This window comes from Delphinus delphis, chromosome 10 (genome assembly GCF_949987515.2).
Source record: "Delphinus delphis chromosome 10, mDelDel1.2, whole genome shotgun sequence".
Lineage (NCBI taxonomy): Eukaryota > Metazoa > Chordata > Mammalia > Artiodactyla > Delphinidae > Delphinus > Delphinus delphis.
The window spans coordinates 173,081-190,723 of NC_082692.2; the positions used below are offsets into that span (position 1 = coordinate 173,081).

Below are 17,643 nucleotides of genomic sequence, written 5' to 3' on the forward strand. Positions count from 1 at the left end.
TGATTGCACAGGTGGGGAAAACTGAGGCGTCAAAAGTTATCTGATCGGGCGTGCTTGCCTTGAGTGGTTGGGGTCGAGGACGCTCTCCAGGGCCCCAGAAGCTCCGGACCTTTGTGTAGCCCTCTGCCTGATGCATGAAGGCAGTTGTCTCTCTTAAGTTTCAAACTCAGGTCCAGAAGCCATAATTTCACCCAGCCTGAGATGAGTCAGGGAAGTTACTTGTTCGCAGTCGGTAGGGAATTAATGGATAGATTTTATGTTTCAGCAGCTCCATGTTTTGCTGGCCCTGATCCTTGGATGGAAGTAGGGCAGGAATGAGGTGAGAGGGCAGGTGGTTTCAGGGCCCTGATAAAGGGTGGAGGGATAAGAGATAGGAGAGGAGGGAGCTGGCACCTCGTGCCCATTCTGAGATCTTCAAAGCCATGCAAGTTTATAGAACAGGCCCTAACCTTCTCTGGGCAGCCCTGGGCTGGGCTGGGCTGGGCTGGGCTGGAAGTGGGGAGGTAGTTACTATCCAAAATAGAAAGGTTTCAGTCCTGTCACATCCATGCGGGGGTTCTGTGAGCCTTGCTGCCCTGCACGGCACCGTAGGTGCTTCTCTGGTGGATGAGATCAGGTTTGCTTATCCTCTGAACGCTGTGGCAAGGTGGTCAGTGGAGGGAAAGCGGTCCAGGGCTCCAATTACCATCTTCTCTCCCAGGCCAGAGATTTTCCCAGAATGCTTCACTGCCTTGGTCCTCTTCTAGCATGACTGATGCTTCTGACTTTGCTAGCAGTCCTAGTAGATATTGGCACATCAGCTTTGGAAAGGTTGTACCATTAGTACCCCCACTGGCAGTATATCAAAATACCTATTTCCCCAAACCATCACCAGCACAGAGTTTTGCTCTTCTTTACTTTTAATTAGCAGTATTTTTGTTTTGTTTTATTTTCTGTGAATGCCTTCCTCACACCGTCGAGTCCCCTGTCCAGACAATTCTTCCATTTGAAGGCAGGGAGCGGATGGTTTACTCTTGAGCTCCTGCCGCAGGCAGGGTCCTGGGACGGGTGCTAGAGAGAAAGTGATGCCAGTGTCTGCCATGGTGAAGCCCTCCGTGAAAAAACAAAATACACACGGTAACTCTTTTATACATGTTACTAATAATTACCATCAGGCTCAGGGCGGGAACCGCTCAGAGAACAAGCGTCCTCCTTTACCACGTCAGTCTGGAGGCATTTGCGGTGCTGGGCTTTTGGCTGGGCCTTTGGAGACAACTGGGCATTTAGAAAATTTGGTTGGTACCGGTCTGGCTGGTAGAGTACCAGGATATGCCTTCTGGTGGGGCCCTGACTCCACGGAATCACATCGGTCCTGCTCATCCCCCATGGATCCTGGGGACCCAGCCTGGAGGATAGCAGTGTCCTGGTTCCTTTGTAGCATAACCAGACCTGGCGGCCTGCCCCCGTCACCTGCTAGCAGATGGCGGAGCCGGGGGAGAAATCATTGCCATGTAGATGAATTTCAAGTAGGAATTAAGCCGAAATCTGTAATCATGACATCTAAGGGGGAAAAATCCCTTCCTCCGATTCCACATTGAGGACTGGGTGGGGCAGTGGCCTGCGTTTGCTGAAAGTGTTTCTTTATTTGTGGGCTGTGTTTTCAGTGCCTACTGGTTGCTCCAGATTTGAGGGATGGTGAAAACTCGTGTCACAAAGACAGTGCTTTTTCAATCAGAAACCCCGTGTTGTTCGTAGGTGCTGAGGAAGTGATATTGAGCAATGAAAGGTTTCTCCCTTCCTCTGAAAAAAGAACCAGAAGTCTATCTTTCTGATGTAAAAATTTCAGAGTTTGTTTCATCTTTCATGTTGGGTATTTAACCAGAGCACCTGCAGGAAACAACTATTTTTCACTATTAACAAAAATGCTTTAAAAAGTATTCTCATTCCTTCTCTGGGCTAATAACAGAAACAATTTAATGTTTAAGTGATTTACATTTTAGGATTAAATAGAAAACAAATCATTTATATACATATATTCAAATCAGGGCGTTGCATGCATGATGCCACAAGGATTTTCTGAGCTTGAGTTCGGCTTGCGTATTCTTCCCATTTTAAGTTGTGACTTTCGTATTTTGAACCATTTAAGCGTTTGTTTCCGTTTTCAAGAATAGGATGTTTTCATAGGCCAGCATTTACTCCTGGTGATTCTGTTTTATATTTCCTTTAACACAAAAGACATCTTCTTGAGTTATCCAGACTCAGGATTTAATTTTGTTAGTTTTCTGTGTAGTTGACCACTTCTCCTGGTTCTGCCACTTACTGTTATTTATGTGTCTGTACATATAGGTGTGTATCTCCAAGAGATGCCCAGTCTGCTTGGACAGTGGTGCTGAGAGCCTGAGGGGCTCCTGTAGGGACCTCGTTCCCCTGCTGCATTTCTGTCTGGTGACCCACCCCGTTTCTCACCCTCAAAATTTTTGTTGGCTTCCTAAATGTAAAACAAGCCTAGTCCAAGGTGTGAAATGGCATTTGAAGTTTGAGAAACTGTGCTCTGTGTCCACTTCTTTCTTCCACCCTTCTTTTGCCCACCCAAGTCCTACCCTCCCTCAGACCTTGGCCCAGCTCCTTTTCTGAGAAGGACACTCCCAGTGACCTCCAACCTCAGGAATTCTTCTCTTTTTCCTATAATACTTATCGTTTGCACTCTTTGTCGGGCCCTGAATTGTGAGTGCTCTGTGACAGACCCTGCAGGCCGTCAAATGGCCGTCTGACCTCCGTCTGATGGCCTAGCTCCTCAGCTGGCCTCAGGCCACTGCGGGCAGTGGATTTCTGCCGCGTTGGACTTCCTGGTCTCCCCAGCACTCGGCCTGGATCTGGTTCTGCAGATGCTGACACACTCAGAGCCGAGTGCATTTAAGCTCCACTCCCAAGTGAGAAGCCATGTCTTCGGTCGTTTGTGGCTGACTTCAGGGTGTGAAAGAAGAGCAGTGTCAAGAATGGTATATTGACCACCAGTGATCTGTGAGGCCAGAGGTCTGTCAATGCAGCGTAGCCTCGCTGCCCTCCCCCCACTGTCAGGAAGCCTGGGCAGGCGCAGGTGTTCTCCCATACACAGCTGGGGTGGCCTCCAGTTCAGAATTCCCTCTTGCTAAGTTCCTGCAACCACGTGACTCTTCTGTGACTCTCTGGCTGACCTCTCAGCGGTGCTTCATCTGCCTTTGGTCTGCGTTGGAAGCCTGGTCCTACAAGGAAAGCACAGTCTAAGACACGGACAGTGGACGACCAATTAAAAGAAGACTGGCCGCAGCCAGGGCAGCTCGAGGTTGGGAAGGTTGGCTGAGACATCCTCTCGGATCTCGGGAGCTTGTGGCCGGATCATGAAAGGCTGGGAGGGCTTTCCAGGCACCGGGGCCGTGTTCTGACTCATCAGGGAGACCTTGGTTACCTTGTCCTCCTCTGGAGGCTTCGTAGGCAGACCCAGCTCTGCCTTTCTGCCTACCTGGTGACCATGTCAGCTCAGCTCTTAGGACTCTGAGGCCCCCCCTGTCCATGACCTTCAAGTCACAGGGGCTATTGGCCACATTTCCCCTGGCACGAGGAAGAGAATTGCTGAAAGCCACATGCCTTGTCCTGTACACACAGGTGTAGGCAGGGAGGTTCACTGCAGGTCTGTTTGTAATGCAAAAAATTGGAGCCAACCCACATAGCCGGCAGAAGGGTACCTGTCAGCGGGGATACACCTGTGTGAAAGAGACACTGCAGCAGTTCAAACAGAAGAGGAAGGCTTACATGTGTGCACTGGAAAAGGTTGATTGCTAAGCAAAAGAAGCAAGTTGTAGAATAATATACACAATATGATCCCCTTTGTGTAAAATTGCATATCAATAATGTATTCCTGTATGTACATAAATAAGTGTGTAAGTGTACAGATAGGAGCTTGCAAGGACCGTATCAGACTCCTGGGAATGGTAAAGAGCAGTAGGATAGGAGAAGAGGGTGGAGAGGGTGAGTTTCACTTTTTTCTCTATTTACTTTCCACAGTGGGAGTATCTTCATAGTATCATTTTGAAGGAAGAGAGGTAGTGTGGATGAGTTCTGTTACTCTACTGGCATTACAGAAACCACCACACTGTCATAATTGCTGATGAGGTCCAGGGCCTTTGAAAGCAAATCGTTGTTCGACCTGGGATCGTTCTCAGGCTGACAGTTGTTTCCATCTCTCCGGTGAAGTCTCTGAGTATCGGCGGCACCTCCTGGGCCAAAAGTTTGCAGCTTTCATGTGTTGAGGCAAATTTCTTTGAAGCCAACCCCAGACTTAAATAGAAATGACTCAAATAGAAATGATTATGGTAGGTATCGAAAACTGTCTAGTAATCGCTCTTTCTCGAATCCAGCCGTGTCTGAGTTCCCCGTGTGTGGGCCGTCAAGCGCGAAGAAGGCGGCTCCCCTGGCTACTGGCCTTCTGTGACAAATGGAATTCTGAAGCCAGAATTCCAGCGCAGATGAGCCAGAGGGGCTGAAACTGCCGAGGCCTGCGTTGGTTCCAGGCAGGAAAGCAGTGCTTCTTGTCTGTGAGTGAAAGAGGTGTGTTAACTTCCCTTTGCCCGGCTCCCTGGAGCTCCTGGTGTGGGCGCGCTCTCTAGTTCTCACACTTACTGACCAGCCTCCACCACGTAACTGAAGACTTTTGCAAAACACCCTTCTTCCTAGACTTTTCCTCTCAGTCAGGTTCCAGTTTCTTGAGCATCTCCTGCTGAGCTTCCATCTCCTCTCTCTTCTGCAGACGCCCCTGTGCGATCACGTCCTGTGCGTGGGCGCCAAGCGCTGCTTCTGGAGGGGACTCTCCTAGCTCAGACCCCTCCCAGAGTCCTCAACAGGGAGTATGCTAGTGGCAGGATCTGCCAGGATTTCCAAACCGAGGTCTCAGGAGAAGCATGTGACACGTGGTCTCTCCCCTCTGCTCCAGCTGGAATGGCAGTATGCACTGACACACTGCGGCAGGATTGCCCGTAAGTGCTGGATGGTAGTTGGTCTGTTTATACAACGTCCTCATGCCCACGGACTGGGGGTTGGGGAAGACTTTGTGAAGAGGAGTGTTGAGGCAGCCTTGCAGGACTGGTATGTCCGCTTCAGTGGGGAGGTGTGTCTCACGTAGGACCAGCCCTTCCGGGCTGGTCAGGAAGGGGGAAATAAGGACACGTGTGGATGTCGTCTGGTTGCAGAGTGGAGAGGGTGGTCAGCGTGGGGGGTGAGGGGGGTGCCACGTTCAGTTCTCCTTTTGGCTAAATTGGGAGTTACTCCTTCAGATTCAGCAAATGTTAATTGAGCACCTACCTTGTAGCAGGGATTGGGGATAAAATGCAAAGAGGAGTACGCTGTGGCCCCACACTAAGAAGAGACAGGCAAGAAATCCTTAAACGGTGCGGAGCTGCGAGTGCACGTCAGAGCTGAGGGGCCCGGGGCACCGTCCCCGCTGGGTCAGCCAGGCCTCGCCACAGAGCGGGCAGTGTGGACTGACCCTCCAGGATAGGGGGGTCTGCTGGGGAGCGGGGGATGGATGCTGGGTGAGGGCGTGTGTGCAGGGCACCGGGTGTGCAGAGCACAGGGCTCAGCGGGGCAGGAGAGCCAGGAGCCAGGCTGGAGGGGCAGAGGCGCCGGGAAGATTAGGAAAGGTTTATTCGTCAAGCTGAGGAGTCTGAGCTTCGTCTTGTGTGAAGCAGAGACTCAGCAAAGACTTAGGAACAAAGTCAGGTGACTCCTTCACATTTCCTTTCCAAGATTCTGACTAGGGGATGGGATGGAGGGAGGGAGACAGATACCAAGGAAACTGCTGGGAAGCTCTCACGGTAATCCTGGTCAGAAACCGTGAGGGCTGAACTGGGACGCCAGGAAGTAGAGGAGTCATCTGCACAAAGAGACACAGCAAGGTTAGAAATCAAAGGATGGGAAACGGGTCTCCAGCAAACATGAACCAAAAGAAAGGTGGCATAGTAATAGTCTTATCAGACAAAATAGAATTCTTGTGGGCACCTTATAAAACCCTAAGCAGATTTGCCATTTTCAGGTGCTCCTGTAATTCATTGCCAGGTAGGCACTGCCAGTGGACCCTGTGCCGGCCACACCTGCAAGGGAAGTGGCCCAGCCTGACTCCAGGAGCTGGGGGTGAAGCAACAGTACCAGCTGGTGCCGTCGCCTTGCTGCAGCCGAGGCCCTGCCTTCCCCTCTCTGTGCTCTGACTCCTGGGATGTTGCGGGACATTTGTGTGTGTGCCGGGGCAGAGACTGGCAGAGGCCCCGGGTCTGGAGTGAGAAATTGTTTCTCTCCTCTCAGCTATCACCACGAGAGGAGCACAGGTGTGGTTCCAACATCGGTGACTGAGCAGGGCATCTGCAGCCGCTCTGCTCTCTCTTCTAAGGGAAAATCACTGAATCCGCGGTGAGGGCAGAGGCTGGCTGGCGGAGAGGACACGGGTGCGTCTGCATTCGGGGTGGGATCCCCCTCCTCTTGAGGGCCAACTGTGGACAGGCTTGGTGGCTTCCCAGACTTTGTCCCAACTAAAGGAGCGTCATCCACAGAACTACTGCCAGAGCCAGAGAAAGGAGAGGCCACCCCGCGTTGTCCCAGTGGCTGCAGAGGGACGCCGCCGCGACTTGTGCGATCACCTGAGGCGTCTCAGACAACAGAGTGGAGCCTGGGCTTCGGCTTGAGCGTTCCAGGCCTGGAAACTCTTCCTAACCAGAGTAGTTCAGAGGTCGTTGCCGACTGTACTGGCCTTCAGAGTCCTCAGGGCCTAGCGATGGTGGAGCTGGTCCGACCTGAACTTACCTGTGTAACCAGACCAGCCCCACGGAATCCAAGTGGAAGACACTCCCAGATCCCCAGATCAACCCAAAGGGACTGAATTCAAACGGCCTTGTAGAACACCCCGACTCACGGCGAAGAACGATCTTCCCAAGGGTTTGCCTTTCTCCCACGCCCCCTCCGGTGTTCCTGTAACCTGACACTTCCCCACTTTTCCGCTGGAACCCTCTCCTGCTGCCACCCCTGCACTTGCAGTGGCGTCAAGACCAGTGGTTTCAACCAGTTGTCTTGACGTCCTGCCCACCCCCATGAAGGACCTCTGGCCTCCCCACACAGTTCTCCCCTCTGTGCCCACTGCGAGAGGATGCAGCTGTCAAAATAAAAATGGCCCGTCGGCTTGCTTTCAGCGGCAGCGTCTGGGAGGGAGGGCTTGGTGAAGTGTTGCCCTTCAAGGAAGGCCTGGGGCACCGAGCAGAGCGGAGTCAGTCTTAGAGCAGAGCAGGGAAGGCGCCCCTCCCCTGTAGTGCTGGAGGTTGGACCCCCACACTGTGGTATGTCGGCGACCCGCGCGCCGGGGAGATCCAGTGCAATCTGACCGTCCACACGTACCTGCCTTGGAGAGCGCGCCCTTCCTCACGCCCAGGAGAAGCAGGAGTCATGGACTCACGCGCTGGCCTTTACCGCATCCCACCTGTGCGTGTCCGTACCCTGACCCCACCCACGCAGGACTGGCTATCTCGCAGGGCAGTGCCCTGCTCTGGGTCAGTGTTTGCTTCATTCTCGAAACACCATTTCTGGGGTCTGACCCCACCTGGAGGATGTGACGTTAGGCCCGAGGGACCTTGAATGCTGCTTAGAAAAAGCTCCTCAAGTGCCGAGGATTGTGCCCCAGTGGAATCTGCGGCGTTGGCCACTCGCCTGTAGGGAGGTCTCGTCCCATTGGGAGGGAGGGAGTCTGGACTCATTTGCTTGGCAACCCGCAAGAGGGACCACAGACAACATTCCAAACGCTGAGCTCCTTGCGGAGGAGGGGCTGGGCACCCTCCTGCACAGAGGCCAGGCCAGCCGGCAGCGCACCCACGCATGAGCCCGGCCCTCCAAACCCCCGGGCGACACCTCTGCAGCCTGGTCTGTGCTGGTGACAACACACGCCTCGTTTCTTTGTTAGCACCTCCAGCCGCTCAGTGCTTCACAGGTGGAATCAAATCTCCTTTTTTAGAAAAGTCCTGTGTTGGAGAGAAATTCCTCTGTGCCTCTCTCCAGAGTGAGGAAGAGAGCCAGGCACAAGTGATGGTTTAGAATCGGGCAATCCCAAGGCCTGAGCCCCCGAGGCCTGATCCTCATATCCCGTGTGTGGAAGAGGAATGCGACGTGTGATTTACCTAATGAGCTCCAGGTTGTCACGGTGACCTCGGAGGCGTCACTGTCCGACCAGGGCTCAGCACACCTTCTGTCAAGGGCCAGATGATGAATATGTTTGGCTCTAGGACCCTGAGGTTTCCGGGCAGCACTCTGCCGCCCCCTCCCACCCGTGTCCTGAGAGAAGCTGCAGGCCACACGCAGATGAACAGGCGGGCTGTGTCCGGACACACACGGGCCTGTTTCTCACCTCTGGACTTGGTGGCCAGGTGGCAGGGAGTGTAGCTGGGGTGCACCTCAGGGACTGAGCCAGCGGTTTCCAGGGGCCTGTGTTGGGAATGAAACTTGGGGCCACTGAGTCCCCAGTTTAATGCACTCCTGGAAATTTCTGAGCATCTGGCCAGCCTCCACCTTAGTAATAGTTTTTCATTGTTAGTGAGATGGGCCCAGCATCCTGCTGAGATTTAGAGCTCATAGGACCCTGCAGATGGAGACATCGCCCTTTAACACGGCTTGGCCTGCCTGCCTGCCCTGGGCGGTGCTTCCTGCCAACTCTAGGGACCTCTGGCCCCCCTGGACACGGGACTCTCAGGGCACATTGGAATTTAATATTCTAAAGGTGGATCTCCCTTCCTTCACTTAGTGACCATGTATTGATGATCTCTGGAGAGAGAGGTGCCTAGGGTGCTGCAAGAAAGATGAGTGAGATGGGACCCAGGCATTGAAGGAAACTGGGATCTAAGGGAGATACCCTCAAGTCAATTACCGTCCTCTGTGCTGGGGCCCCGGCACCCTTGGGGTCTAAAGGAGAGACTGACCCTCAAATCAGTTACTGTCCTTTGTGCTGGGGCCCCGGCACCCTGTGCGGCCCATTGGGTGCTGGGTGGCAGTTAGAGAAATCGCTGGAGTCAGCCTGGGACGGGGGTGCTTTCTGAGGAAGTGCCCCCCAGGACTCCTGAGGGAGAGAAGGACCCACAGGAGCCTGGGCAGGGGAAAGCAGGAAAGTGCAGGATGCCTGGGGGTCTCAGGCAGCAGGTGCCTGGGCTTGGTGAGCTGGAGGAAGGGGGGTCGTAACAGAGCCACAGAGCTTGGGAGGGGGTCGTTTTACTTTGCAGACGGGGTGTTTCACCAGCCGAGACACACGATCAGATAAAAATCCACCTTTGTGTCTTTTACAGGCAAACTTGGTCCACTACTGATCACTCCTGAGGAGTGTTTCATTCACGGTGACTTTCAACGTGGTCGTGTAGCATTAACACCCGTTAGGTTACACCGTAGAATTGCTCGATTTGGAGAGATTTTGCCGAAACTGCCCTGTTTTCACGAGTCACATCGGGCGCACCAGCAGGTCCTCAGACAGAACCCAGGTCGCGGAAGAGGGTTAGGTGGTTGGGCTGGCGTGACCTCCCCATCGCCCGCCCTCGCAGCCTGAGGGACTCCAGCGGACTGTGCCCGTGTTAGCAAAAGGAGTTAGAGCAAAAATAAGCCTTTGGGTTCTCCACCTGTTGACCTGACGAGTCAAATGTATGTCGTTTTTTGACTAACCTGAAAGAAGCCAGCAGGTGCTGGAGGGTTCTCATTTGCATTTTTTCTCACAAAATCAAACTGAGGGCTAAATCTTGTCTCTCCACTCTGACCTTCCCACCCCTCCCCTCCCCACCAAGCACCACAGAGTTCTTGGAAGTTGTTATTTGTGGTGGTGTTTCCTAAATTTAGCTGATGCAGGAAGAATCAGTGGCAAGTGGGGACGTTAAGAAAATGCATCTTCGGTTTAGAACCTGGATTTAAGACGTGTATCATGTGGCACAGCTAAGGGGCCGCAGTTAGCTTCTGGGGTGATTTTCTACAGTAGTTTCTTTGAGATTTTTGCTGTGGTATAAACAACCAAACAAGAGAGATGGCGGAGCCTCACCCTCGGGACCTTCCCTGTCTGGTGTTTTGTGCTGATTTCCAGCTCTCAGTCCGCAGACGCACATCGGGTTTTCCAGATGTCACCTCTTTATGGATATAACTTTGTACTGTACTTTTTCCTTTTAAAATGTTATTGGCTGGGTGAAAGTTCTTACATCAAGGAGAAATACTAATCAAAGCGTATGTGCCAGGAGCTGGGCTTGGCTTCCACATACATGAGCGGTTTGGGCATCTTCCTGGGCTTTCTCTGCACGGAGCCTCTGCCAGGAGGGGCCCTGGAAACAGACAGTGAGGCTGTCAAACCTGGTATGTTTGTCCAAAAGCAATTCCAAGTCAGCAGTTGCCATCTGTTGGGTATGTGACCTTTAAGAGTGTGGCCAGACTAACTTTTTCAGAGTTTACCTACCTTTAGGCTTATATAAAAGTGCAGAAGTTGTCAAATTCATAGCGACAGAAAGTAGAAGGCTCGCAGGGGCTGGGGAGGGGTGGGAGCTAGTGTTTAATGGGGACCGAGTTTCCATTTGGGAGGATGACAAGGTTCTGAAGGTGGGCGGCAGGGATGTGAATGTGAGTGCATTAACGCCTGTGAGCCGCGTACTTGTTAAAATGGTTAAAATGGTTAATTCTATGGTATGTGTGTTTTACCACACCAGAAAAGTGGAGAGAGCGATTGTCCCAAGTGAGAAAGACTTTTTAAAAATTAGTATATAAGCTGTGGTCCTGCTTCTGATCAGGTGTGAGACAGTTCAAATTGAATTCTTTTTTTATTTAACACTGTATTTCCAGTCCTATTTATTTTTTATTTTTGGCTGCGTTGGGTCTTCATTGCTTTGCGCAGGCTTTCTGTAGTTGTGGTGAGCAGGGGCTACTCTTCGTTGCCGTGCACGGGCTTCTCATTGCAGTGGCTTCTCTTGTTGCGGAGAACAGGCTCTAGGTGCACGGGCTTCAGTGGTTGCAGCACATGGGCTCAGTAGTTGCAGCGCGTGGGCTCAGTAGTTGTGGCGCACAGGCTCTAGGGTGCGGGAGCTCAGCAGTTGTGGCGCACGGGCTTAGTTGCTCTGCGGCATGTGGGATCTTCCCAGAACAGGGCTCGAACCCATGTCCCCTGCATTGGCAGGTGGATTCTTAACCACTGCGCCACCAGGGAAGTCGCCACATTTAATTCTCTTTAATTTTATGTTTCTTTTCTGGACTCAGAGTTTTTTGGGAATGTGGTGAAACTAGCTTTTCATGGGGTCTTCAGCTTACTTTCTCAAGCCGTGCAGTACAGCCCCCAAACATGCTGCTCAAAGGAAAAACGCAGTCTCTTCAGGGGTCCTCCCATGCACACCCAAGTTGCTGCTGGCACTGAACGGGATAAATGAGAAACCAAGATTTCTGATTATGTCGTTTCTGCCTGGATTTCCCGACTCTGGCCCCTTAAGTGAGCCCCTGCTTCTCCTACTGATGTTTCCTCTTAGGTCGTAAATAGGCAGGAAGGAGTTATTTTCTGTAACTGGTCTCCATTAGCGTCCTGGGAGAGAGAAGACAGCTCTGAAGGGCTTGGCCTTTCCTTTGAAAAGTAGAATGTCAACTAGGTTCTTCAGAAGACTCTTACTTACGATGTTTCAGAAAGAAAAGAACAGTGAATTTTAGAAATTGTACTTGAAACAAGCGAGAGTTTGATTCCTTCACTAGTCCTGAAATCAGAACCTTGGCCCTGCTTTTCAAGTACTTGCCTACGTATCGTTTTAAGTGTAATCTTTAGTTTCAGACCCAAAGAAAGGCAAAAACCTTACTCTTGGTGGTTACTATGCTTGTTGAAACAGAAAACTGAAAATTATTAGAACTTTTGAGAATACGGACTTAGAAAGCTTTAACCTTTTGTTCAAGAAGAGCCTCTGGAATACTTTCTCAACTTTCTTTTCAGTCAAGTGATGACTACCGCTTCTTTGAAAACCTAACAAAAACAAAAACTTCATCCAAAAAGCGCTCCTTGGCAAATCCCACCTAACTCTTACTTCTTTTCTGTATTTTCTAATTTTTTTCCTACGTTGTGTCACATTAGTGTGACATTATGTCACACTAATCGATGTGTCACTTGGTATTGTGCAGATTTAGTGTATACGTTTTTTGCCTTTTTTCCTCCCTCTGGTTCCCATTTCATCAGTATTGGTGCCATTCTCAGGACATGTGAGGCCATTCAGAAGGTCGTGTAGTCCAGAGAATTTGGTTGCTCTTTCTTTGCCCCTCGTAGAAACCGTGGCCGCCTTAACTGGGCTCCTTTCCGTGCCTCAGTGGGCGCCGTGGCCGTCGTAACTGGGCTCCTTCCCGTGCCTCAGTGGGCGCCGTGGCCGTCGTAACTGGGCTCCTTCCCGTGCTTCAGTGGGCGCTCCTGGGCCAGCTCTCTAAGGTGAGAGTCTGTAACTCGACATTTATTAGCTCCATAGAAGCTTAATGTCAATTAGCTTTCCAACAATCACTTCTTTGAAGATCATGGAAATACTGAATTTTTACTTATTTAGTAAGAATTTTGTTTCAAAGAAGATAACTGATTTTAGGGGTTTTAAAAAATACCAGCGGCAAATACGAAGGAGGAGATGCCCCCCAGCAAGCGCTGTAGTAAAAGGGAGACCATGGCTGCTGTTTTCATTGCTTATGAAGTTTTCAGGTTGCTCTAGAATTTTGTCCTATAATAAGACGTTCTTTATTTTTTTGCTAAACTTTCCGTAACTTAGCTAAACATCTGTCTCTCTGAACTCCAGCACTCCAGAAAGGTCCTTTGTTTAGGTCCAGGTAGATGAAAAATTGTGTTCCACATCATATTAAAACATTTGCTGAGCCCAGTTCTTTAATAATTTTAAGTCTGTCCGGCTTTCTCATTAGCGTTGCGGTCCTTCACGCTGCCAGCACTCTTGCTGCTTTCTGAATTAGTAATTAACTGAATTGTACACATGTGCAGGCATCTGAAGCCTTCTTTCAGGCACCTTATGTTCTGCAGTCTGTGGCCTCCAAGAAAGATACTTTTTGTGCTTTGTTAATGACTAAGCCAGGATAAGTAGACGTTCTTGGGCGGTGAGCAACTGAACCTTTTCGACAGTTTTGACTCCTTTCTTCACTGTATTTGCATAGTTTGTTCCCTTCTTATTGTAGATCACGGTGAGCTGCTTCTTAGCTGTGTCCCGCTGGAGCGTGTGTGTGCGCGTGCCCCCAGCATGGCGTGCCTCTTGTTTCTGTGGTCACCAGAATAAGGCCTGGGCACGTCACAATATTTTTCTCCCCTTGTACTATTCTTACGATGTGATCTTCATGTTAGCTGATTTTCACCTCGTTCTTATCATCCAGCAGACGTTTAGTAAGTGCCTGTGGTGTGCCAGGCATCATTCCAGGCAAGGTTCTTACTGCCGTTATTGTGTCTTTGAGAGAACATGATCTTATATTGTATATTTTCAGCGTCCTTCCTTTGCAGTAGGGGATCCCCAAACTTGTGGCCAGGAGACCCTTTGTTCCTCCTTAAATGCGTCACAGATGGGAAGCCATCATTGCCACGTGCCCGTCCCAGCTAGTGAGGCTGAGGGGACCGACATGGCCGAAAGGTGCTTCCTCACCCTCGGCAGGCACGGAGTGGGGACACCCCTTGCCACCTTCTCCCGGCTTGCTCCTGCTGTGTGGGGCTGGCCTCTTTCCCTTCGTACGTCAGGCACCACAGAGGGGAACGAGACCCCGTCCAGAGACCCCTGAAGCAGCAGAGCACCCCCCCCGACACCATGCTGGCGTTGATGGCGGACGCTCTCGATAAGCTGAGAGCCACTTACCCTCCCCTCCTCTCTTCCTTCTCTCCTTTTTTTCTCTCCTCCCGACATATGGGCTGGGCCGGCTCTGGATTCTGCAGGATTAAGGGGCTGTCGGTCGGAAAGTGCGGCAGGTGCTTTCATCCCACATTAGAGGGACCCGCCTCAGCATCGCTGCCTAGCAGCTTGCTCAGACCGACAGTCGCAGGAGAAGGGAAAGTGGAACCCTGAGAACCCTTCCCGTCCCTCTGGAAGGGTTGGTCTGAAGGAACTTGGGGGAAGTGTGTGGGAGGGAAGCATTTCACAAGCTTCTGGGCCTGATCCAGCCGACTCTCACTTCAGAGTAAAAGGAAAAAAGTAAATGAGTCATTTCAATGGCGGATCACAAGATGATCAGTGTGTGTCTACACCAGCAAGCCTGTTGGCCTCCATGAGGGGAGGCGTGAAATGACTCTTTTTAACAGTGTCGTTTCCTTTTCCATGTTCTTTCCCTTCATATCAGGGCTGTCAAACCTCTCTGGGTTTGGAGCTGCTTAGAACTTCAGGCAGCCGCTTCACTGTTTCCAGCAGAGCACGATGCCCAGAGTCCAGGGGACGGGGACGGAAGGAGACAGTGAGGTGACGAAGCGAAGCTTGAGTGAGGGACAGCCTGCTGCTTCACGTTCTTCTCCCAGCAGCTAACCCGTGGCGTGTTAGCACGTTTGGCCACGTGTGGAGTGTTCCGCTGTGGTTAAGTAGCAGTAAAACTCGTCTTCTTGGAGATCCACAGGAGCCTTTGTTAGAAGATGTCGTGACTGACTCAAAACTGAAAAATATATATACATATACGTGTATGTGTGTGTGAAATAAGCAGGAGAAACGATTTTTCTGACCTCTCATAATGGTGGGGGACAGGAAGGGGAATTGTGTCACTCAGATCTCAGTTGCAGACAACAGATTCCACTCTGAGGCACTTCAGCAGAAAGGGGCTTGTTAAGAGAGAGCCGAGGGCTATGATCTCCTCCGAAGAGCTGGAGAGACAGGCTGCCAACTGCAGCTCGAGGAACAATACCCAGTGCACAGCATACAACTGCCCACTGTGACCTGCTGCCACGTCCGCCCAGCACTTCCCGCCTCAGCCGCCACCTGCACCTGTTGAGCAGGTGCTCTTTACCCATCTGACACTTCCCGTGTCCTGTTTCCAAATCTGCCTCAAGTAGGTGTGTCAGATGATGCAACCAGGTCCCGAGTCTGCACCCTAACAGCAAAGGAGGTTGAGAAACATAGTTTCTATAGCTTCTGTGTTGGAAAGTGGGATCCACAACGTGGAGGAGGACCACATGTTCCTCACAAGACTGCACTAGCAAGTACAACACAGAAATTCCTAATGATACGAGTTGAGTGTAAAATTTTAATGATCAGCTGCAAAAAAATTGCAAATAATTCTAGAAATAATAACTTTATGCCTTCAACTGCTAAGGGACATGTGGTTGTCTGTACCATGATTCCACATATTTCTCCTTCTTTGACTCTTAGGTTGGTTACTTTTCTAGTTTCTGAAAATGTGTTCCCCGTTAATTATCTATGACCTGGTGGCTAGATTCTGTTAGATTAGGCTATCAAGAGAGAAAGGTTTAAAAGTGGTTTATTTAAGTCTTCATGAAGCCATTTTCCTTCGCAAAGTTTGCTGAGATTTCTAGACTTTGTTTCTTTACTTGACATTGAAGACCTTTTGAAATATACTTTAAATCCCTCCAAAGAAGAGGCAACCAGGCTTTTAATAAAACTCAAATTTGGCATGATTTTTTATAGTATGAATTTACATAAACATTTTTATAGATTTTTATAGTGAACAATGAGAAGTTCATTTTTTTTCAAATTGGGTCATTCTTTTAAAAAAATATTAGTTTGGTATGTAAACTTTTACTCTTCTGAAAAGCAAGCAAAATAAATCAAATTGTTTCGAGTGTGTGAAGCTCCTACCATCGCATCAGTGAAACTGTAACTCTCCTCCTCCTAAGACTGTCCTATAACATGTCATCAGGATAAGGTTTTTACTATCAGTGCTTCCTTTTTGGCCATTCAGGATCTTAAGTGAAATAGATTTAAAGAGTAGAGTATTCGAACAAGCATCAGAGATGACAGTTTTGAAACTTGTAGACACTTCCTGGGAAGGACTCAGTCATCTCGCTTCTTTGATAAACCCTGTCTAACCTACAAACGAGAGCATGAATATTTGTGTGCATGGTCATAGAAAATGACCAGGAACTTAACTAAGAGTTTTCCTCCAGTTCCTTGGCAATAGAAGATGAGTGAAAAACTTCTCCTTTTTACTTTTTATTTTTTGACCTGAGTAAATAGTTCCTTTAAATACTTTTCTCCACAGAGTATCATCTTTTTATCTTATTTTATTTTTTATCATTCCACAGGGGGTTAAATACCTGTGCATTCCAGCAGCGGATTCACCATCTCAAAACCTGTAAGTTTTTTTCTGTATTATTTGGACATATTAAAGATAAAGGACTTAAAGCCATCAGAGCAGAGGGACCTCGATGCACAGCTGCCGCCCGGCCGCGATGGGGGAGGGCCAGGAGGTCAGCGCTGCTGGTTTGCCGGTCCTTCCCCTGTGCAGCTCTGACAGTGGGGTGTGTATGAAGAGCCTAATTTTGTACAGGGTGCCTCAAACCAAACCTTTAGCGTGTTCACCCTTTCCCTGGAAGCTGTTACACTTTGTCCAACAGAAACATAATACGAGCCACAGACACAAGCCACACACATGATTTTAGATATTCTAGGGGCCACATTAAAAAGTAGAAAAGAGACAGGTGACAATAATTTTAACAATACGTTTTATTTAACCCAATATACTCAAAATACTATCAACTCAACATGTGCTCAGCATTTGAAAAATGAGATATTTTATATCCTTTCATTCATACAAAGTCTTCAAAACCTGGTGCGCTTTTTATACTTATATCACATTCCATTCGGACCAGCTCCATCTCAAGTGCCTAGCAGCCTCACGTGGCCAGTGGCCACCTGAGGGACAGCATCCTTGGAAAGCTGGTCTGAGTTGAGAGACCACGTTTTTCTGGTTAGGAAAGTCCTGCCCTCTCTTCCCCACAGCTGAATACATCTCCGGTGCCGCTTTAGCTCTGTGTGTCCCTCCGAAGAGAGATTCATAGTCGCTCTCCTTTCCAGATTCCCCACAGTCATACGAGACCTGTGGGACAGGGGTTGCAGACCAACGAGGTTACAGCTGTGACACCACACTCCTCGGTGTCTGGAGGTGATGTGGACTAGATGAAAGTTCTCCTGAGCCTGGATTTGAACCAGGCAGGCTGAGAGCCACAGGAGTCGAGGACGTGGCTGTTCAGTACGTCCAGCAACCCAGCCTCTGCCTCAGACTCACCTTTGCTGCCTGTTCTAGGGCAGACACAACAACCCTTCCAGAATGACATGTTGCTGCATTTCATCAGGGAAGAGGCTGTGGTGGTGGAGAATTTGGGAGTCCATGGGCTTGTCAGGATTGAGAACCTTCATGGTTCTCCAGCTTTATCGCCTGCAAGGCCTACATATCAGAAGTACAGACCATACAACTTTACCACTCTGAAGGTTGTCCAATACTGAATGTTAGCCAACCTTGGTTTTTCACTGCTGGAGAGCAGAGAAATCACAGGTTATGCAATAATTTTGTGAGGTCTACCTGTTTGGAAAAACGGGAGGCTATAGTCAGATGGACTGATGGGGGAAAGAGTAAAGGTGAGGGCAGGGGCAGGAGGTGTAGAGTCAGACCAGGACGGGGCAGGGGAGGCTGGATGCAGGGCCAAAACCTCCTGCCCAA

The 17,643-nt window shown here is 50.0% G+C and overlaps 1 protein-coding gene across 2 annotated transcripts in view; it reads left to right on the forward strand.

Moving 5' to 3' along the window:
* The window catches only part of DUSP22 (dual specificity phosphatase 22), a 47,334-nt gene that overhangs the window by 18,279 nt on the left and 11,412 nt on the right, over nucleotides 1-17,643 (forward strand). For both annotated transcript variants that reach the window (XM_060023759.2, XM_060023758.2), the window contains exon 4: nucleotides 16,229-16,278. In XM_060023759.2, coding sequence (XP_059879742.1) covers nucleotides 16,229-16,278 — 50 coding nt within the window. The remainder of the gene's footprint in view (nucleotides 1-16,228; nucleotides 16,279-17,643) is intronic.